This window comes from Bombyx mandarina, chromosome 11 (assembly GCF_030267445.1).
Source record: "Bombyx mandarina strain Sakado chromosome 11, ASM3026744v2".
Taxonomy (NCBI): Eukaryota; Metazoa; Arthropoda; class Insecta; order Lepidoptera; family Bombycidae; genus Bombyx; species Bombyx mandarina.
Genome location: NC_143218.1, coordinates 1,608,984 through 1,631,875, shown reverse-complemented (window position 1 = coordinate 1,631,875; position 22,892 = coordinate 1,608,984). Strand labels below are relative to the sequence as shown.

The following is a 22,892-nucleotide window of genomic DNA, read 5'->3' as shown; positions in this document are numbered from 1 at the left end:
ACATTTCAGTTATGCCCAAGCTCATGTTATATTTCAAAATAATAATAAACAAAAAACCTTAACCACCGGAGAGCGCGGAACACGCGATAGAGAGGCACGATCGGCCCAAGCGTTGGCTTGTGACACATTTGTCTCTTCTCGCGTGACGTCAGAGCTAGCAGTTCGCTAGTTCTGCTACTGACGTTATCACGTAAAACTATTGTCCGTAAACCGACTCTACTGACAATCAATTTGTTTTTTTGTGAACGCCAAACTTTGAGCTATACAAAATTCAACGCGGCGAACATTACACGCGACTATATGCCATTTGATCTGCAAATAATAGAAGCAATCCGTTTTCGCAGTGCGACAGTCAAATATAAAGTATTATTAAAATTATGATATCAAATCTTTGAGCAAAGTTAGTAACTTCGATGCGTCATTTGAACGCAGTCCAAAGAAGACAAACAAAAAACCGAACGAATTAAACGCGATTTTTCTTCCTTAACGTTTAAAATAAGACTTGACGTCTCATCCCTATTAAGTGTTCTCATCACTACTGCTGCTACTATTTCAATGTTAGGATGCTAGTATGGAGGGTAGGAGTAAGGAGTACCAGCTCAGTGTATTAAACAGTGTTAGCTGAATGGGAGCCAATTAAGGTGGCGCCACTGTAGCAAGTGGAAGGATTTAAAAAACGTCACCATAAACTACCACACTTCAATCTGTTTAAAACTGCTATATTCACATCAATTCCACTTCCTACACTAGCACTATTTCGGTGAGTCTTCCAACAATAACTTGCTGTTTACAGGTGGACAGTTTTTCAACTTGTTCCCTATACAAGATGGCGCACCTTACTTCTACCCTCCATACATACAAGTTCTGGCAATTGGCCGCACACGCACTACGCGCCCGGTATCTCTCGGAATCCACCATTTTATTTTTTCAATCAATTTTCATTTGTATGTCCCTTGTTATAACGGTCAAAATATATTTTTTGGAATACCCTCTCATTTTTTTAATGTCCGTATTCATCTTTCCGTATACATGCAAAGGGATAGAGTACACTTAACGAAAAAACAAACCTTGCAACTGTCTTAATAAAAAAAAAACTTATTATTAAAACGTCACGTCGTATATATATCCATCTCTTTCGTTCTAGTCGTAGTCCTGGTGAACTTTAAAGTGTGACAGCGACAGACTGTGAATCTTGGCTACGTTTACGTGTAACATATTAATTTTATATGTATTCGATAAATGTCTCAATGCAGATAAGATTAATTAGAAAGATTATAAATCTAAATATTTGTCTATACATCACCCGATATAGTCCGTAGGACGAAATATATACTAAAAAAAAAGAATCGTTCCTATTCACCTCCTATACCACATTTTAATTCGATAAACTTATTCGATTCGTCGTTTGTTTATCGAAGCGAACTCCAACGGCAGTTCCGTGTTATCGCGGTCCATAGGTCCCCGTCATAGATCAAAGAATTAAAAAAAATTATATATATTTTATATAGATGTGGCCTATACATTTTTAATAGACTATCGAAAAAGCAAGAAAGTTAATCTCATTTTATATTTTAATTGGCGTTTAATGAATCTGTCGAAAAACTTCAAAATTAGACATGTCCACAAAAAAATCTTTTTAAATCACACGTCAATACACATTCCATTTGCTAACCAAAAAAAAAAAACGATATTAAAAAAATAAGAAAACATGTCTGTCGTGCGTCAAACAAAGTGATAGAGCCCCGGCAGATAGAACACCGATTGTGTAAATTGATAAAAGCAAACGGATCGCGTGTGGCTGACGGCAGCTAATTCCTTTTGCTATTAAAAAAAAACAAAGGAGGCCATATTATCGTCCCCCTGTCAAATCAAAGATGGCTCCGTCCTCAGCGCGCTACCGCCATAATTCAATGCAGTTTCACATCTCCCAAGAATCATCGCTATCATAACGACTAGACGTAATTCCCCTATTTATTTATATAACTACTAATAATTATTTTTTTACTTTATCGTCTCACAATGCCAGTCTTACGATGAAGTGTGTTCAGTGAAGAAAACTTACTACAGTTACAGTTCAAGGTCGTATGAACATTACATTATAACACACTGAGCTACCGTTCTCACTCGCACACGTTAGAACGAGGCAAGAGCGAGCGAGATGAAAAACGAAAACTCAATCAACTAATCTGTGAGCATCGATATTTCGGACCACAGATTAAAAATTCTCCTCACTGAACTTTAAATCCGCCGACACAAATCGCTTCCAAACTATACACATCTAAGTTACCGTTTAATTATGTATCTATATATATATAATTATATATACATATATATATTTACGCGGGCTCTAAAAGAACCGCTTCCGAGAACGAAGACAGACGTGCTAGTGAACAGGATCACTTAAATTCGACATATTTTATTCAAATCGCAATCTATACTAATATTATAAAGAGGAAAGATTTGTTTGTTTGTTTGTTTCGAATAGGCTCCGAAACTACTGGACCGATTTGAAAAATTCTTTTTCCATTAGAAGCCGACATTGTCCCTGATGAACATAGGCTACTTTTTTTTAATTTTTTTTTTTTTGGTTTCCTGTGTGTTTTAATGTTTCCGAAGCGAAGCGAGGGCGGGTCGCTAGTGTGATATAAAATAATGTCTTTATAAAAACCATTAATGCGCGGGGTGAACGACCTAGCTAGAAGACGCCTTCTTTCGAAACTCTAAAAGCAGAATGACATATGTCAAGACGATAGTAATCCGAAAATTAACCTAATGCTATTAAAAAACGCATTACATTCGTTTGACAACGGAAAACAAACATGGCCGACATCGGTCAGCTGTTTCATTATTGATATGCCTTGACAACTGTGAACATCAAATATGGCCGTTCTAAATCCGCAAACGATTCTCTTACAGCCTGCATACGATTTTTAAACAAATGATTTAGTTCCCTGCAACCTCAAAACGTATTTATGACGTCATTGAGAACAGTTATTAAAAAAACACGAGGGACTGATTTTATTTATGTAAACAATGGATATTTCATTACGTAAGAGCCACCAAGTAAAAATTGGATATACTGGTAGCCTAAGAGCCTACTTTATCAATATTGAGAAAAATCAAATGTACCATTGCCATAAAAATTTAAAAATTAAAATGTGTATCCGTAATTTGTATCTTCGCTTTAGGGTTGCAGAGACATCAATTTTTACGTGTTCATGAAACATTTTTTTTTAAATATATATGGAATTAGACACGGATTATTTAATTAGATTAATTAATACACGTTTATTTACAAAACGAATCGATATATTACTACAGAGATACAATATAATATAATATTATGAAAAATCGTCAAAATAAAGCACCAGATTATTAGTGTTGCTACGGTTGAAAATAATAAAAACAAACAATGTTGCCGATGCCTGAAAAATGAAACATTAAAAAATTTGGTCTCAAACATGTTCAGATTTCATGTGATTTCATAATTTACCCTGTGTAATCAAGGAGACGTCTCTATAGATGGTAAGCTCATCGTTTTGAGTCTGTCTCCGTACGCCAAACACGGAACGACTGTGCGTCCCTTGAGGCAGAAGAATACATGCCGAATCGCTATTCAGAATCACATGTTATTTGAAGGAACCGAAACCAAACTAATCAATTTTTGTTTAATATTTTTTACATGTCAAGAATATATTTTTAGATATAACATTTCAATACATACACATATACGAAAGGTCACTATTACTAAGATTATCTCATTAGAAAAAAAAAACCAAACTAATTAGTTCCAATTGAAACTCTCAAAATTAAATCTTCATTATTTGTCACGTCTTAAGAGAACCATAAGGAACGACTTTCCTTTGAAAGCTTCAACTGGAATCGATACATACAAGCGTCTTCAGAATTAACACTTTTTCATATACATACAACGTACGGAATGTGCTTAAAATAAATTGAATCTTTAAGAAATATACAAGGAACCATAGGGAAATGAATAGGTATAATATAAAAATCTGGGATACATTTCAATAGATAATTTAATAGAAGAGGTACACATTCATTACAGATTGAGTGAGAATTATAGCAGCGGTTCAGTACAGACCCGTCAGTATCAGAACATTAGTGTGATTAATCCAGTATAATAATATATTCAACTGAAAAACTTCCATTGGTAGATCTTAAAGATTCACCTAGCACATTCCGCCTTTACATACTTATTATATACTAGACGAAAGCTATTTTATATCCCTCTGTATTATAATAAGGTATTTGTTGTACACGCCACTGCTCAGCATTGCTTATTGTCTTAGCTAAAAGCTGAAACAATTGAGAAATACGATTGATTATGATTGTGGTTGACCAAAGCTGATGTATAACTCGAAGGATCCGTTCACACAGACCGGCTCGGAGAGGAGAGCAGATTTTTATCACGTTGGAAACAGAGTTTTGAGTGATTGTAGTACAGTTTATTTTTGCACGTGCATTTGAACTTGAACGCGCTACGTGTGAAATAATATGAGATGCCGACCGGGCTCTGATTGTGATTGCGAGCGCTTTCAGATCTCTTTCAGCCGGTTAATATGAAATAGTTGTCTTCTCCGCTGCGGCCATTTCCAAACGTATACGATCCGGTCTGTGTGAAGAGAAAAAAGCGAGCCGATGCTCTCCGAACTAACTGTGTGAACGGACCCTAAAATAGATGTGTTGGTTTCATTGGCTTAATCAATATGACCAGTATACCACATATTTAGTATTGCGTTTCGCTTTGAAGGGTGAAACAGTCGTTGTACAACAAAACTGGGACTTAGAAGTCATGTCTCGTGATGGATGACGATATTTCCGTTGTTGATGTCTAAGGGCCTCGGTAACAACTTAACACCAGGTGGGCTGTGAGCTCGTTCAACCATCTATGCAATACCATCTTGTGCAGAGCAAGGACTGAAGTTGACATTGACTAAACGATGAGGGATCATAAACCTGCATATGCGCGCGCAGGTATCAAATTGCCCTAATGACATACATACTTTTTTCACAAGGTATTAGCAAACAGTGGTTTGACTGTGCCAATGGTCATGAGAAACAGTCACTGCTTACTTTCAGATAAGCCATATGTAGGTTTGCTTAGATTGGCAATAAATAAAAAATATAAAGACTTCTATGGTAACAAAACAGCATCTTATTAAAATCAAATTCCCAGTGTAGAAATTTGTGATATTAGTAATGGGAGAGAGGGTGAACAGCTTGCATGAGTAAATAACACCAATATGTCTATTTATGTGGCAATGCAGTCATTACTTCCAATCCGAATAGTGAGACCATCATTATTCAGCCTAGTAACCATTGAGTCGTAGAATTTAATAATTTCACATTGCGACTTCAATTCAATTGAGCATTTTTTATTTTATTTATTTATTGCTTAGATGGGTGGACGAGCTCACAGCCCACCTGGTGTTAAGTGGTTACTGGAGCCCATAGACATCTACGGCGTAAATGCGCCACCCACCTTGAGATATAAGTTCAAGGTCTCAAATATAGTTACAACGGCTGCCTCACCCTTCATACCGAAACGCATCACTGCTTCACGGCAGAAATAGGTAGGATGGTGGTACATACCCGCGCGGACTCACAAGAGGTCCTACCACCAGTATCGATAAGCATAGGATTTAAAACAAAACAAACTGACTCACCTGGGCTCCAAGCAGCGTTCAGCACACAATATCCGCCTACGATCGTTGTCGTCGACAACGCGAAACAAAAATTCCATTTCCGGACCGAACCGGGCGAACTACCGGCACTAATAATATCCACAACACTATCGACCCGGAAAACACTATTATAACAATTTTTTGTAATTTTCGTTATTTATAAAAAGAAAAAAGAAATGCTTTTAAAAACTACACGTCATTATTATTAAGTAGCACACACACTTTCTCGTGTTGTTGTTGTTGTTAACGTCTATATATATCTATGTATATATATACACACAATGTTGGTACTTCGTGCATGTTCTTCTCGCGTCTGTACGTTTTACTGTGTTTTAGCTGCTATAGACTTGACCTCGGTCGGGACGGCGGTCTCCGGTTTCTGCTTTTGATTCGCTGTTGACAGAAAAAAACATATAAAAATATAGTGCACGTGAAAGAAGTGAAACTTCTTTTGCGGTGTGTAGTATTGTGTCTTTCTTCATTTTACATCCTTAAATTTCTCTTGTAATAAGGAATGCTGTGTTTAAGAGAAACGATCTAGCTAGCTTTGTCCTTTCCCTCTCTCTGTGGTAGAGCAGTTTTGCGAGACGCTCAGGTGAGTCCGAAAGTCGGGAGGTCAGAAAGACAGGGGATCAGAAAGTCGGGTGGGGTCAGAAAGTCAGGGGGGGGTCAGAGAGACAGAAGGGGGGTCAGAAAATCAGGGGTGTCACTCACCACGCGTCCTGCCAGCGGAGGCGCCGCACGAACCAGCGCGACCTCGCGACTTGTTGGCGCTGCACGCCGCCGCGCCGCACGCCGTCCCGCCCCCGCACGCCGCGCTGCGCCTGCACGCAGACACAAACATGTCACTACTCCAGCTCCGAACTACACACTACACATGACACTGTTTGAAAGCAACGACTAGGGACAGTTGCCGTCCATGAGCGACGATGAACATTCAGAGTAATACTAGTGGATAGTTGTGCATTAGAATTTTTGACATATTATATAATATTTTCTATTTTATTTAATTCAGTAAATCTAATTCGTATTTTTTTTATTGCTTAGATGGCGGGACGAGCTCACAGCGCACCTGGTGTTAAGTGGTTACTGGAGCCCATAGACATCTACAACGTAAATGCCGCCACCAACCTTGAGATATAAGTTCTAAGGTCTCAGTATAGTTACAACGGCTGCCCCACCCTTCAAACTGCTTCACGGCAGAAATAAGCGGGGTGGTGGTGCCTACCCTTGCGGACTCACAAGAGGTCCTACCACCAGCTAGCACCTATATACACAAAAAGCTGGATGAGTATGATGGGAGACAGTACGTGGCGTTCCTGGTCCTCTCGCTCTCGGAGACCGAGCGGTGGCGGTCGTAGGGGCGCGCGTGGGGCCCGCGCCCGGCCGCCGCCCCTCCCTGCGACGACAGCAGCTCGTTCAGTTGGGGCTGGAATTAAGCATCTTCGTTACTCGTGGCCACAGACTGAGGCGTACACTTTGAGAGGCGACCTTGAAACAAGGGGTCGATGAACTCATGCCAGAGAGATTAACATACTTATTAATTTTTATACATATTAAATCCAACTACAGGCCAAAAACAAAAAACTACCCTAGACCTACAACAACAACAACAACAGACCTAAAATAACATGTTTATAGCACGTATGTTTGCCCTATCTCGCTCCAGTAGTCAAGAATATTATATTACAAGTACATAGTAGTTAATAATTTTAATTTTAATAATTTTGATTTTAACAATCATCATTCTCCTGCCCTTCTCCCAGTCACCTGGGATCGGCACAACATGTTTTCTCCTTCCATACTCCTCTATCATATACCATTTCTTCGCTCACTCTCCTCTTACACATATCGTCTTTCACGCAATTTATCCATTTCTTCTTAGGTCTACCTCTTCCTCTATAATTTTGATTTTAATATTATATACATATTTACCTCGAGCACGCGAAAGTCTTCAATGCTTTTGAACTTCGACAAGTATCCCTGGAGCTTAGGCTCGACTTGCAAAGCGCTCGCGTGCTTGTAGTACTTCAAAAACGCCCAGAACTTTTCCAAGCCGTACAGCTGACCTGCGGGTAGACAGAAAAAAAAACAACATAGAATCATGCGGTCACCCATAGACATAAATATGTATTACTGGTGGTAGGACCTTTTGTGAGCCTGCACTATAGGACCTTATATCTCAAGGTGGGTGGCGCATTTACCTCGTAGTGTCTATGGGCTCCAGTAGCCACTTAACACCAGGTGGGCTGTGAGCTCGTCCACCCATCTAAGCAATAAAAAAAAACAGGGGTATAACTTAGCCGCTGATGAAACTGCTAAGTTTTGAATAGCCTCTTAAATATCTCTATTAGAATGTGTTCCACACGTCGACACGATATCAATCAGCTACGATCGATACTGTTTCCTAAGGGAACGATTCAATCTACCCCTGTTGTGTACCTGAGAGGCTATATCAGCCGGACAGGAAGAGTTCGGGGATTACATCGGGAAGGATTTAGATGTAGATGTGACCTAAAGGATAAGACGTCCGGTGCGTTCGTATCTAGCGATACAACGGTGTTCGAACCCCGCAGGCGGGTACCAATTTTTCTAATGAAATACACGTACTTAACAAATGTTCATCATTGACTTCCACGGTGAAGGAATAACATCGTGTAATAAAAAACAAACCCGCAAAATTATAATTTGAGTAATTACTGGTGGTAGGACCTCTTTTGAGTCCGCACGGGTAGGTACCACCGCCCCGCCTATTTCTGCCGTGAAGCTGTAATGCGTTTCGGTTTGAAGGGTGGGGCAGCCGTTGTAACTATACTGAGACCCTTAGAACTTATATCTCAAGGTGGGTGGTGGCATTTACTTTGTAGATGTCTATGTGCTCCGGTAACCCCTTAACACCAGGTGGTCTGTGAAGTCGTCCATCCATTTAAGCAAAAAAACTCAATTTCCTAGGCCGAGAGGCCAGACCAACAAAGTCCAGGTGATACCCTAGTTAAGAACATTAGTTCAACAATGAAACCGGTCACCTTTCTCGTAGTCCGCCATCGTCTCCGTCTGGAAGTGCTGGTAGAGCTCCGGCCGGAACTTCCTCTCAAGCCCGTACGAGTAGAAGCGGAACAGGCACTCGAGCCCGTAGCGGAAGCCGGCCTGCGCGTCCTCGATGGCCAACGACCTGTGGACAGTGACAATGACAGTAGTCAATCGCTTAATTATGGCTCTGTCCATAACATTATTATATTTTGTTTTATGATTTTTAATTTAAGATAAGATTTAAAAAGTCGACTTGGTTTGTCAGTAAAACTCGAATTTGCCATTTTACAAGGATTGGAAAATATATAAGACCTGGCTTTGGCCTTATTGAAATTTTTATTTCAGGAAGAAATTATAAAGGACTTGGCTTCGGCCTTAATGAAATTTTTATTTCAGGATATAATATCATACAAGACCTGGCTCGGCTATTTTGAAAATTTATTTCAGAAATTATATAGAACAGACAAGGCAGTATGGGCTTAGATCCCCTTACCTTTCCTAATAAGGAAAAATGGTACCAAAAAAAAAAGCTTAAATTGAAAGAAGACCCTTTAAGCGTGAACCGTCGATAAATCGAGTGTCTATTGATGCGTATAAAGTGCGGAGCGTCGCAATACCGACTATTGTGCAGTTTATTATAGGTATTACGTGTCAACCTGTACGGACATGGCTTAGCGCGCGCACGTATAGACATTTTCAATAAGTTAATAACGTTTTTATAAATAGACATTTAAAATTATTTTGAGTATTGAATTTTGTATTTTTTTGAAGTGTAACTTCTTTAGGCGCGTTGAGAGTAAAATTTATCTCGCAACAGATTCGTTATGGCTAGAAAGAAAAGATACAATTTAGGAAGTGCGAGAGTGAGAGAATAGACAGAGCGTCTCGCGAACCATTCGACCGTGGAGAGGGAAAGGACAAAGCGAGCTAGGTCGTTTCTCTTATACACAGCATACCCTATTACAAGATAAATTTGATTTAAGGATGAAAAATGAAGAAAACTATAATACTACACACCGCGAAAGAAGTTTAACTTCTTCAACGTGCACCAAGTTGCACGCGCACCAAGTTGCACGCGCACCATTTTTTTCAAATTAAAGTTTTTTTATGAGGTAAATTTTTTTTTAAACCTTTAGCAATTTCTGCAAAATATGTTAAAATAAGCTTAGCAATAAAACGGTTATTAAGAGAGCTTTTAGCCTGAGATTTAAGTGTAGCGATAGTTATGAAAGAAACAAAAGATACGAGACAGAACCCTGAATCGCGCTAACAAAATTTTCCAAGTAAGTTTATATAAGTTTATCCAAGAAAGATCTGCCGTTTGTACTTTTGTAGTTAGAACTTAGAATAATAATAACCAGAGGTGGGTACCGTTATTCTGCTTCGAACACACTTCGATAGATCTTAAACAATATACAATTGAGACACCGACCTCAAGCATCAAGATCGGAAGCGTTTGAATGTCCATGGACTCCCATATTAAGATAACCATGAGCTCGACTGATTTTTTTTACTTGAACTAGGGGTACCACTAACATCAATCCACCTATCTCTTGCAAAGCACTGCTCTTGCTAGGGCTAGGTGTTATCAAATTCTCTGAGATCGAGCCCGTGAAGCTCACCTACTGATCAAACGTAGCTGAGATAGCCTCTTAGGCTTCCAGCCAATAGGCAGAGAATAAAAACAGAACCATCAGAGTATTAAAAGACTCAACTACAACTTAAAACACTTTTCTCAGCGAATGTAATGTACTGGTAGCATTTAAATTTAACCTATTTTTCCGCTGTTTGTAAAATAGCTGTAACATGTCATAGTGTGTTATAAGAGATTGCTGTACATGCCTGTGACTGGCTTACATACCAGTACTGAATTTTATTTAAAATATGTTAATTTTAAGCTTGAATGTTTTGTGTGTATTGTTGTTGGTGTGTCTAAATAAATAAATAAAAAAATTAAAAAAATAGATAAATGTACTCTCCCAGGCACTTCTAAACAGAAGAGCTTTCTTTTATCCTCCTACAGTACCTGCCGATAAGTGCTGCACATCGATCTTTAGAGAGTGACAACCGATTCAAGTATCGACTCAATAGAGCGCTATCTCTGTCGCACACCGAGGTGCGGTGTTTCTCGGCGGGCACTGTACACCTACCTGAACTCGTTGTACATGGTCCTGTTGAAGTGGTCCCTCAGGAAGAAGGACCAGAAACGGAAGAGCGTGTTCATCTCCTGCGACTGCCCGATGCCGAGCTTCTTTCGCTCTGTCGGAAAACACAATCTATATATATAAAAATGAATTGGTGTTCGTTAGTCTCGCTAAAACTCGAGAACTACTGGACCGATTTGGTCTTGAATTATTTGTGGAAGTCCAGTGGAGGTTTAAAAGGTAGATAAATATGAAAATGCTCAAAATTAAATAAAAATAACAATTTTGTTTTTCCTTTGATGTGTCCCCCGTCGGACGGATTCCTTTTGTTTGTTTTAAGTTTATTTTATACAAAAGTTTAAGTCGTTTATTTACCGATTGAGGCACTACGAAGTCTGCCGGGTCAGCTAGTTATTATATAATTATTTAATTTCGTTAGTTTAATAATTAAAGTTATTGTATAAATTCTATTAATAAATAAATGTTAAAAAAAAAAAAAAAATATTTTTATATATATACTAGAAGACCCGGCCACACGTTGCTGTGGCTAAGGTTTTTGTTAATTAAAAATATTTCTAATTACAAAAAACAAAAAAAAAACGGTAATATATAAAAGTATATAATATAATTTATATAATATAAATATTCAGGTATTTCTAGAATTGAGCAAACATTAAATCACACATGCAATTAAAAAATAAAAAAAATCTTTATTCTAGTCCATATCTTAGGACAAAAGTGATAAAGGATACTGTATTATCAACAGTTCTTGGTACATATGAAAATTTAATAATCAAAGAGACATCTAAAAAGTTGTAAAAAGTATGCTGAAAGATTTCGATACATATAGATACTGGATGAGTCAATAAATTCACTTCTTATCTGACGATTTCAAGGGTAAGTCATTCCATTATACCAATAATCTCTGGACAGGATAGATGATCGCAGCAGTTCTAACTAACACGACCAACCTCCTCAACCTTTTTTTATGATTGAAGGATTACTGGTGGCCCGGAGGTCTTTCCAGTTTCACCAGGACAGGTGGGCGAGTAAGGGCTCAGCCAGGAGGGGTGGGATTTGCTAACAGCTGCCCGAGCGCCTTCGAAGGAAACCTAACAACTCAAGAGCAGCTGCTTCGCAAATGAATCTACTACCGGATCGGAATCGCGACCCGCTGAGACGATCCGGCGAGAAACTCAGCGGGCTGATGCATGGGTTAGTTCGACGAGTACGGTTACCGGGGTCCCTAAGCCTCCTAGTGTTAGAGCTAAAGGCGTCTAATGCAAAGGTTATTGGATCTGATGGATCCGTAAGGACGTGAACCTCCTCGACCCTTCCGGGGCGCTCACCTTTGAGACAGCGCGAGTGGTACTTGTGGTACGCCTGTTGCGTGAAGTGGTTCTCCCGCAGCAGACCGTGGCTGGGGTGGTGGAAGGTCGGCAGGGACTGTGGCATGGAGCCGCACGACGAGCCCAGCGTCGGCGACGCGCCCAGCGACGACCTGTCACAACACCACACAGTTGTAGTAGTAGTTTTATTTTTCCAAATGGAAAAGCAACAGTATCATACCATGCAGCCTAATCTTTTATAATTTTTTTTTATGAAATATTATATTATGAAATGAAATGAAGTTAATTAATATGAAACATGGCATGAAATGAAACCACCACACACTTCGAGCTGACACAACCCATTCATTACGCGACTCTGGGACTTTGTGGGCGGGAACGCGAGTATGAAGTTGTGTGATTTGTTTCATTGTGTCTATTTAGTGCTTCTTCAGTTTCAAATATGTAATAACGGTGGTTTATTAACTGTTATTTAGTATCTGTGAAAGTCCACAAACGTGGGAAAATCAAACAAAACCGCTGAACGTAACTTCTCGAGATCATCCAAAAAGTCCACTGAAAAAGTCTCAGTAAATGACCACAATTTTACCGAGATTATATTTCATACCATATCATCACATTTCATATTATAAAAATAAATATATATATATTTTGCTTAGATGGGTAGACTAGCTCATAGCCCACCTGGTGTTAAGTGGTTACTGGAGCCCATAGACATCTACAACGTAAATGCTGCCACCCACCTTGAGATATGAGTTCTAAGATCTCAGTATACTTACAACGGCTGCCCCACCCTTCAAACTGCTTCACGGCAGAAATAGGCAGAGCGGTGGTACCTACCCTTGCGGACTCCTAAGAGGTCCTACCACCAGTGTAAAATATGTAGTACTGACCCGGTGCTTTGAGTCCTGGGTCGGTGTTCGCGCACGTCCATGATCCAGCCGACGTGGTGCTCCACGGGCGGGTTGAGGCTGTATCTGGTCTTGTGCTTCCTGCTGCAGCTGCAAATATAAATTAAGGGTATCCTTAATCATGGTCATCCTTAGCACGGATGGTGGTGGTGGGGCGTAGTCTTGGGTGGTTTAAACGTCGACTACTGACACCAAGCACCCCACGCTTTTTTACAATAAAATCATTTTTTCTAATACTATTTTTAATTCAAATTTATTAAAATTTATTTTCTATTTTTTAGTTGTATTTTCTGTAAAAGCGTTTTTTTTTTGTTTTTTTTTAAACTATTATGTATTTATTTTTTATTTTTAGTGGAATTTCAATATTTTCAATAATTTTTTTAATATTGAATTGTCATCGGTCCTTAATAAGTATACCAAATTTCGAGTTAACACGACGTTTTGAAGGGGGTCAAAATCATGTTGAAAGATTCCGTTACAAACATACATTTGTCTGAATCTAATAAAAGCGTGTTAAAAATAAATGTAATATTGGCATGTTTACTGACATGACATCGGTAGCGTGTGGGTCCTTGCTGGCCGCGTAGAAGCGCGCGGTTCGCCGGGGACGGGACGCCTTGCCGCCGCCGGCCGGCTGCTGTTGATCCACCTGCGAAAACAATTTAATACTAGTGTTTTGTCGTGGCTTGTCGTAATGCGACGCGTTCTGTATACATGATCCTGTGTAGCTTGTCGTGGCGTGTCGTGACGCGACGTGTTCGGCTAAACTTTAATCTCGTATACATTACTATTTCTATACGTGTATTAAATAGATCCCTGAACGCGATCAAATTCTTCGTGATTTTTTTAACAGGGTAAGAGTAATGCATTATAATTACTAAATATTTCCAATATTATATTAGGGGTTAAAGTATGAAATTGCCGATTTGTACGGCAAAATTGAAATTTTTTTTTTTTTTGATCATTTAACAAATCAAATCAAATCAAATTTTTTTTATTCAACTTAAATGAAAGTACATACTTGTTGAACGTCAAAAGAACTACCGCCAATTCACAGAAACTAGCCTCCGTTCTGAGAAGAATTGGCAAGAAACTCAGCCGGCATGTCTTTTTTTTTAAATATTAGATTATAACTTTTTTATTATTTAAAATATCCAGCAATTATCTATACATTGCTGCCAACGAATAGGAAGGTCATTTATGCGTTTGCGATAGAACTCTGGTGATCTAGATTCTAAAAAGTGTGTGAAAGCATTTTGTACTGCCTCCTGAAAAGAAAACTTTTTATCACGTAGAAAATTGTCCAAATCACGAAAAAAATGGTTCAATTTCGTAAGGAAATTTCATACTTTAACCCCTATTATTTGACCATTTTATAGAATAGTATTATTTAAAACAGTTTCTCTAAAAAAATTAACTCTAAAGATCGCAATTTCAACTAAGGATACCGTGTGTACCTGGTGGTGGGGGTGCGCGGGAGGCGGCGGGGGGCGCGCGGGGTTCCTATGCCGCTCGTTTGGCACGGCCGCCTCGAACTGCTCACGGCTGATCAGGCTCACAGTGCGGTACTCACGGCCGCTACCGTACGACTGTAACAATTGTACTCATTAATAATTCAACCCTTTTTTCCCTACTTATGCTGATAGCCTTGGGAGACTATATCAGCTTCTCCTTGACGAGTAGGTGAGCTCACGGGGCTCTAACCGCGAGTGTTGCCAACACTGATCCTAGAAAGAGCCGTGCTTCGGAGAATCTACCACCGGATATATTGTCTTTCGGGTTGAACCCAGTCATCGTTCTCGTCGAACCCATCGCTTGCGACGAAGGGCTCGACGAGTAAACTAATCCACAGACACAGCCCACTGAATTTCTCGTCGGATCTTCTCAGTTGGTCCCGTTTCTGATCCGGTGGTAGATTCTGCGAAGCACTGCTCTGCCAGGGCTAGTGTTGACAACATCCTCAGGTTAGAGCCCCGTGAGCTCACCTACTTGCTCGGTTACGCTGGCATAACTCCTAAGGTTACACCAGCTTGGGTAGAAAAAAAAAACATTCATCAAATCCAACACTCACCGAAGTGTATTCTGTGTCGTTCCACAGGTCCTCTTCGTAACGACGCAGTCCGTCGGTAATGACCTGTTTAAAAAAATATATTTATGAATATGTTAAAAAAAAAAGCAAAAGTACCCTCTTTTTAACTACAAAGTATCACCCGTTCGGTAGAAGATCTTTCCTATCGTCGTTTAAGCCTCCCACACTTACATAATCACTACATAGTATAAAACAAAGTCGCTTTCTCTGTCCCTATATCTGTCTGTCCCTATGTATGCTTAAATCTTTAAAACTACGCAACGGATTTTGGTGCGGTTTTTTTTAATAGATAACAGTGATTGAAGAGGAAGGTTTATATGTATAATAACATCCATTAAATAGTGCAGAAATCAATAATAAATTACAGTTTCCGAAGCGAAGCGAGGGCGGGTCGCTAGTTTTTTTAAACTCAAAGACGGAGATCAGTTGTGGCACCCACCTGCTCGAGGTCCTGCGTGATCTTGGTGCGGCTGGTCCAGTCCCCCTGGCGGTCGTGTCCGTCGTGCTTGGCGGCGCGCGTCGTCTGCGTCACGATCAGCAGCCGCCCCACGTCGCCGTCCGTGAACTCCGCGTCCGACTCCTCGTCGGACCTGCGCACGCGCGTCACGACACGTTACCGACTACGGCCTTGTTCCATTGCGTGCTTTTGTATAGAACATTCTTTAAGCGATACTATGGTTACGCCGGTAAGAGTAGCGCCGTCTATCGCCGAATAGCCGAACGAATATCGAAGGATCTAGTAGCATTTGAACGCTCGAGAAGTACAACGCCATCTATTGTCAGATCAGGGAAACACACATCGAAAGTACTCGACTTGTGAGGAATGTTTTCGATAATTCTAGGGATATCGTATCGACAATAAAAGCGTTGCAGGGATGGCACGCAGTCAGCCAATAATCTGAACTACTCGAAGCAAAACAGCGAACGGATCACCTGAAGAGAATTAAGAGTGTTCTAAGTGCTTATTTATCCCGAACCCCAGCACGTAACACTATGATATTTGAAATACTATTTGCCCTCCGACAACAGTCCGGCACTGGGAGCTCGCGTAGATCCATTTACACAGCATCAGACCAGCATATGAGAACATTGACACGATAACCTTCTTATCGTGACCTTTTCAAGTCTATGGAGCTTTAAGTTTCTCCAAGCACTGACCACCGTTCTCATCGAGCTAGGCGATGAGGCCTAGTTTTTTTTTCTTTTTTGCCTACCTAAGCTGAGAGCCTTGAGAGGCTATTTCAGCGTAACCTTAACTAGTAGGTGAGCTCACGGGGCTCAAACCTGACGACGTTGCTAACACTGACCCTAGCAAGAGCTGTGCTTCGCAGAATCTACCACCGGATCGGAAACGCGACCCACTGAGAAGATCCGTCGAGAAACTCAGTGGGCTGTGTGTGGGCTTGAGGTACCTATAAGCACCGTTAGTGGATCGGGAGGATCCGAAATGACGTACGTGTTTGGGGCGACGTCGACTGCTTTCCGTTCTGTCCTCAGGACCGGGAATGGGTCTAGTGTCTGAGACTCACCAAGCATCGGTGAAGGTGTTGTGTCTCGGTGGAGGTAAGTCGAGTTCTTCGTCCAGCTGGAAGTGCAGCTCCTCGCGAGGCTCCTCGTCGGGGACTTCCCCGTCGGGCGCGGGCCCCCCGGCGGCGGAGCGCTCGCGGGAGCCGGCTTTCGTTCGACGTTTGACCTGTGCACAACAACTGTTAGTATTTTTTTGTTTTTAAAACACAGCGCGCAATGTAACATTAAATCGGATGGCAAGGTCAGCGCTCCCAGTCTGTTGAGCTGTTAAATGATTTTTTTGTCGTTAATTTAACAGCACATAAATTTTTTTATCATATAACGACTCACATAACATTCAGTTGTTACCGTAAACTCATAACACTCACGCAACTTTACAAAAATGATCTTGTGCCATCCATATTATGATAATTACTATTATTATGTACTAATGCAAATATATTACACGGTGTTATTTCTTCACCGTGAAGTCATTTGTCTGCATGTTTTAAGTGCATATTTCATAAAAACAGTCATCAATTGTCGTGGGTGAACTCACGGCCCACCTAATGTTAAATGTTTACTGGAGCCCATAGACATCAACAACGTAAATGCGCCATCCACCTTGAGATGTAAGTTCTAAGGTCTCAGTATAGTTACAACGGCTGCCCCACCCTTCAAATCGAAACGCATTACTGCTTCGCCGCAATAAGGAAACAGATATGTAGTCGGGTACCTCGGTCCAGTCGGCGGCGCCGCCCTCGGCCTGCGGGCTGTGCGCGGCGGAGCGCGGGCGGCCCCCCGGCTGCTCCCCCGGCTCGCTGCCGTTGTCCTCTGTACACAAACAAACAATACACTGGCTAGGTACACTTTATATATTCTATATCGAGGGGTGGAAGGCTATTTGGCTCAAGCTATTGTGATCTTTGTTGATGTATAATGTTTGATTGTATAATCTTTGTAATTAAAGGTGCGTTTTATTTTGCATTAGCATGAACAGTTCGATGTTTTCAATTGAAATTCAATTAAGTTTCCCTCATTCAATTATAGCTAAACAAGTTTTTGGTCATATTTTTTTTCAAATTTTAAAAAACTATATATAAAAAAGCGTCGGTAAAACCAAATAACCTTTCACTTGTCCATACGATATTCTTCATCTTATCATCAGCACATCCTGCCTTTTTTGACAAACACGCCTACCGTCCACCTGGTAGCGGGTGGCCACTCAATTAATTCAATATTCTTAATACATAATTACTGTTTACATAGATAGGATTGCGTTAATGACTACTCTCTCGTACTCAACATCCGCACTAGGGGACGCATCAGAGACGCGTTCCGATTGGAAGAACCAGACGGAATCTTCAGCCCCCAACCCCCCTCGGTTACCATAACCGAGACATGAGGCGTGCGTCTCCGCCCACGCATCTATGAGTACACGAGCCTCGCAGTAACAGTATCCAAACGTTTAGACGTCGCGTCACGTCGCGTCACGTCGCGTCACGTCGCGTCACGTCGCGTCACGTCACCTTGTCGCCTCGCCTGCGGCACGAACTCTGGCACGTTCGGGTCGAGCGAGTCGTGCGGCGGCGTCGGGCCGGGCCTGCTCGTGCGGAACATCCTGTATCGACATAGACAACTACATCAGCACACATCATATAAGCTTACAGTTAAAGACTGGAAAGTACAGTGTACATAACCAGATGTAATTTGGATATGACAAAATACGATATGGTACAGTAAGATTATAAGTAGGGCGCTATATAATGAAGTCCAATAGGGTGTGTTAGGCTACGACAGGATACGGTAAGGTACAATAGAGACTGTACAGAAAGGTATAGTAAGGTAGAGTATGGTATATAGTAAAATACAATATGGTATATTAAGCTACGATAGGTAACGGTAAGGTACAATAGAGTAAAGTAAGGTAAAGTGTGGTACAGTAAGGTACAATGTGGTATTGTAAGTTCGAAAAGGGTGCAATGTGGCATATTAAGGTACAACTAGAGGTCCCGAAGTAGTCGAAATTCGACTATAATTGGAATTGTAAGATTGTACACTATTATTATTGTATTTTATACTTCTATAATCACAAATTTCGCCAAAGCCACACTATAAAAAGATATTAATAAAGACAAACAATATTTAATTTATTCTCAATTTGACCACTGACGTCAAGAACAAAAGTTTGACAATAAATAGTATGCATGCATGTGTGCGTCAAATACATGGTATGTAGTGTGTATGTAATGTTTTCTTTATTGATTCAATGTATCTTTTATGCATTATTTAAAAAAAATATTACCATTGTGCACTTCTTCTCTATATTCTCTATAAGTGTGGAAAATTTCATACTCCTCCGTCCGCGCAATTTTCGTAAAAAGGGATACAAAGTTTTTGCTTCACGTATTAATATATAGATAGGGCATGTTAAGCTACGATAGGTTACGGTATAATACAGTAGGGGTACAGTAAGATGCAATATGAAATAATAAGATACAATAACGTGTTAGCTACAACAAGATATATTGAGGTCTGACCGCGGCAGGGGCGGCGGCGGCACGGCTCGCAGCAGGCCGGACACGGGCGCCACCAGCGGCCCGCCCATGGTCGCCAGCGGGAAGATGCCCACCATCTGCTTCTTGCGACTGCCGACAGTAACACGTGCACACAGTTAATACTGTTACGTTTTGAAGTCGTCGTGGCCTAACAGATAAGACGTCCGGTACATTCGTGTTGAGCGATGCACCGGTGTTCGAATCTCAGGCGTGTACCAATTTTTCTAATGAAATACGTACTCACCAAATGTTCACGATTGACTTCTACAGTGAAGGAATAACATAGCGTGTAATAAAAATCAAACCCATCATTTACAGTTTGCGTAATTACTGATGGTAGGACCTCTTGTGAGTCCGCACGGGTAGGTACCACCACCATGCCTTTCTCTACCGTGAAGCAGTAACGCGTTTCGGTTTGAAGGTTGGGGCAGCTGTTGTAACTATACTTCAGACCTTAGAACTCATATCTCAAGGTGGATGGCGCATTTACGTTGTAGATGTCTATGGGCTCCAGTAACCACTTAACAAATGATGGGCTGTGAGCACGTTCACCCCTGTAAGCAATAAATAAAAAGAGCTTCGATAAGACATACAGTCTAATTGGTCAACATACATACATAATGAAGGGACCGCAAAACTGTTTGCAAAATCATAAACTAAGCATGAAACTGACCGTTTCTCGCCCGGCCTCTCCTCGGTCCCCTCGGTCTGCAGCGGGGGATCGTCACTGGAATCCAACTTTTTGTCTTCCTGAGTGTCAGGAGCGCTGTCCGCCTTCTGCTCCGGCGGCGGAGAGGTCTGCTGCAGCAGGAAACAGAGCGTGAAGACATCACTAGAGGCATTTGCCTGTATATATTGAATCAAATCAAATGCAAAAAAAATTATTCAACATAAATGAAAGTACATACTTGTTGAACGTCAAAAAGAACTACCGCCAATTCACAAGAACTAGCCTCCGTCCTGAGAAAAACTGGCAAGAATCTCAGCGGGCATGTCCTTTTTTTTAAATATTTTTTTTTTTTAAATATTAATTTTTACAAGATGCATTATAACGTAACAATTTTTTCAATATTGAAATGCCCAGAGCGAGCAACTCATTCCTACTTTGTGCAATCTTCTAGATAATCATTGATTTTATAGTAAACTTTATTGCACAGATGTTCTTTAATAATTTTCATGGGCTCCAGTAACCATGTAACACCAGGTGGACTGTGAGCTCGTCCACCCATCTAAGCAATAAAAATTAAAAAGTTGTATAGCTCTGACTATGTCAACTTACCACTTCCTTGTCATCTTCCACCTTTACATCTTCCACGTGTTCAGGTACTTCGATCTTCGCAGTGTCCACGACCACATCAGAGTTGTTCACATCATTCGGCTGTTCCTTTATCGTCTCTGGTTCAACCTTCTCTTCTTTCCGCTCTATACTGGGAGCCTCGACAATGTCCTCCTAATATTAGGCGAAAAAAAAAACAATAAATAGAAGTCCGTTGATGGAGCACGCTCAACTGACTTGTGACGTCATTTGGGGCCAAAACAAGTGACTACATTAAAAAAAAAATCGTTTTATAAACATGTATGTAAATATCGGTGCAACACTACTATTTATTTAACTAAAATTAGTTCATATTAACTATTAAGCCTTCTTCAAACAGAACGCGTAATTAGCGCGCGTCAGAGCGCTAAACTAACGCCGCGCTATGACGCCGAGATGTGTTGTACTACTATGGTATCATACCGTCAAACAGAGCGCCAGCGCTATAAGTACGCAGCGCTCTGTCGCGGCGTTAGAACGCTTTGGCGTCAGGCGTTGTAATTTTTTACAAATTTTATTTTAGCGTCTGAGTGAATGTGTATTAAAATACTAGATAATGTAAGGTTGGCTCACTATAACTATAATATTTTTATGCTAACAAAATTTGTTCTAAATTAAAGCAGTACTAGATGATGACCGTATTTGCTCGGTTTTTTTTTGATAACGCCATCTTGTTGTGTCTTTAAAACGGTTAGTTGCCCTCAATTAAGAAAAATAGTATTATTTTTCGCCAATAGATGTCGGGAAGAGTTGATTATTGAAAACACGAATAAAACAAACATTTTCTGAAAATAAACCGTAGCTAGATCGATTTATCGTCCCGAAATCCACTGTATACTAAATTTTATGAAAATCGTCGCAGCCGTTTCCGAGATTCAGATTATATATATACAAGAATTGCTCGTTTAAAGGTATAAGATTTGTGAACTATTCCACGCGGACCAAGTCGCGGACAAAAGCTAGTGTATATATATATAAACCTTTACCTTAACTTGAACGACATCATCGGCGTTTGTCTTGACCTGTTCCTTTTCGTTGTTTTCGGGATTCGTCTTCTCCGCCCCGGCCTTCTCGGGCTCGGCCGGCTTCGGTCTCTCCGGCCTCTCGCCCTCGTCGGAGCTCGTCGCCACGTCCAGTATCGGCCACTTGGTCGGCTCGAACACGGTCCGCACCTTGAACACCAAAAGGTTTGTTAAAACGTCATCGATTGACTCTCCATCTAACCCATAGACACGGCTGAGTTTCTCGCCGGATCTTCTCAGTGGGTCGCGTTTCCGATCCGGTGGTAGATACTTGCTAAGGCCAGTGTTAGACACGTTTTTTTTTTTTAAGTTAAGTTTTTTAAAGTTATTTTTACATTTTATGAAGGTGTTATGTGCCTATATTACTCGTAGACCTTAAAAAAAATACGAATGCACCGGACGTCTTATCCTTTAGGCCACGACGACGACAATTTACGGGCCTGAGACAGAAGGCAGTTATTCTCGATACAGCGCGCATTGTGACGAGGTTTCTCGCTCTGGACTCCTAGCCACTGGTGACTTGTGTCGTAGAGACCATTAGCGGCAATCTATTTTTTATACAGTTTTTTTTTTTAAATAGTATTTAGCCCTTTGACTGCCATGTAGGTCACAGGTACCTCGCGTGGCGCGACGATGACTTGAGATACACGAACAAATGTCTCGTATGTCTAGTCTATCTGGTGGTGGTACCTTGAAGCCGCTGATGAGCTCCAGCCGCTCCGAGTCCCGGATCGCGTCGAGGACCAGCTGCACGTCTGAGGTGAGCGCCCGGACGCGATGGAACGAGGCGATCAGCGTCACCGGTATGGTGCCGTCCGGGGACATCTTCCGTCTCAGGAAGAAGTCGCGGGCCAGGTTATCCGGACTGAAGTAGTATTCGCTGAAATGGAAAAAAAACGGGTGAGGTAGGTGATTTTCTGTTCTGTCGTAATTCAAACTAAGATTTATTGGTATTATTTAAGATAGCTTTTGTTTTTGTTGAAAAAAACGTCCGTAACGTAAGATTTTTATTAGTAATGCACACAGTGTACGGCTTAACTTTGTAATAACGTACAAAAAATAACAAATTTTTTATCATTCATTGACCACGATCTCAGAGCGTTCGTTTGCGCAACACACTAACTCTTATGCAAACAACCGTGAATGAAGTGTACCACAATAAGTTCGCACGTTATCGAATGACCGTGGGTTGTTGCGAAACCTCCAGTTTTATTTTCTTTATACCTCGAATAGAACTTATCATTAATATTTTTATAATAA

The 22,892-nt window shown here is 40.8% G+C and overlaps 1 protein-coding gene across 16 annotated transcripts in view; it reads right to left on the bottom strand.

Moving 5' to 3' along the window:
* Positions 1–3,287: 3,287 nt before the first annotated feature.
* Positions 3,288–22,892, bottom strand: part of larp (La related protein) — an 86,202-nt gene continuing 66,597 nt past the window's right edge. For 15 of the 16 annotated variants that reach the window (XM_089731242.1, XM_028179340.2, XM_089731244.1 and 12 more), the window contains 21 exons: positions 22,323–22,512; positions 21,597–21,782; positions 20,575–20,745; positions 19,969–20,096; positions 19,278–19,385; positions 18,267–18,358; positions 17,474–17,571; positions 16,761–16,924; positions 15,671–15,821; positions 15,214–15,276; positions 14,600–14,731; positions 13,691–13,791; positions 13,125–13,232; positions 12,232–12,383; positions 10,889–10,997; positions 8,735–8,880; positions 7,644–7,777; positions 7,019–7,137; positions 6,423–6,532; positions 5,691–6,101; positions 3,288–4,320 (listed from right to left, as the gene is read on the bottom strand). In XM_089731242.1, coding sequence (XP_089587368.1) covers positions 6,031–6,101; positions 6,423–6,532; positions 7,019–7,137; positions 7,644–7,777; positions 8,735–8,880; positions 10,889–10,997; positions 12,232–12,383; positions 13,125–13,232; positions 13,691–13,791; positions 14,600–14,731; positions 15,214–15,276; positions 15,671–15,821; positions 16,761–16,924; positions 17,474–17,571; positions 18,267–18,358; positions 19,278–19,385; positions 19,969–20,096; positions 20,575–20,745; positions 21,597–21,782; positions 22,323–22,512 — 2,533 coding nt within the window. In that variant the 3' untranslated portion in view covers positions 3,288–4,320; positions 5,691–6,030. The remainder of the gene's footprint in view (positions 4,321–5,690; positions 6,102–6,422; positions 6,533–7,018; positions 7,138–7,643; positions 7,778–8,734; positions 8,881–10,888; positions 10,998–12,231; positions 12,384–13,124; positions 13,233–13,690; positions 13,792–14,599; positions 14,732–15,213; positions 15,277–15,670; positions 15,822–16,760; positions 16,925–17,473; positions 17,572–18,266; positions 18,359–19,277; positions 19,386–19,968; positions 20,097–20,574; positions 20,746–21,596; positions 21,783–22,322; positions 22,513–22,892) is intronic. The other variant, XM_089731243.1, reaches the window with a different exon arrangement.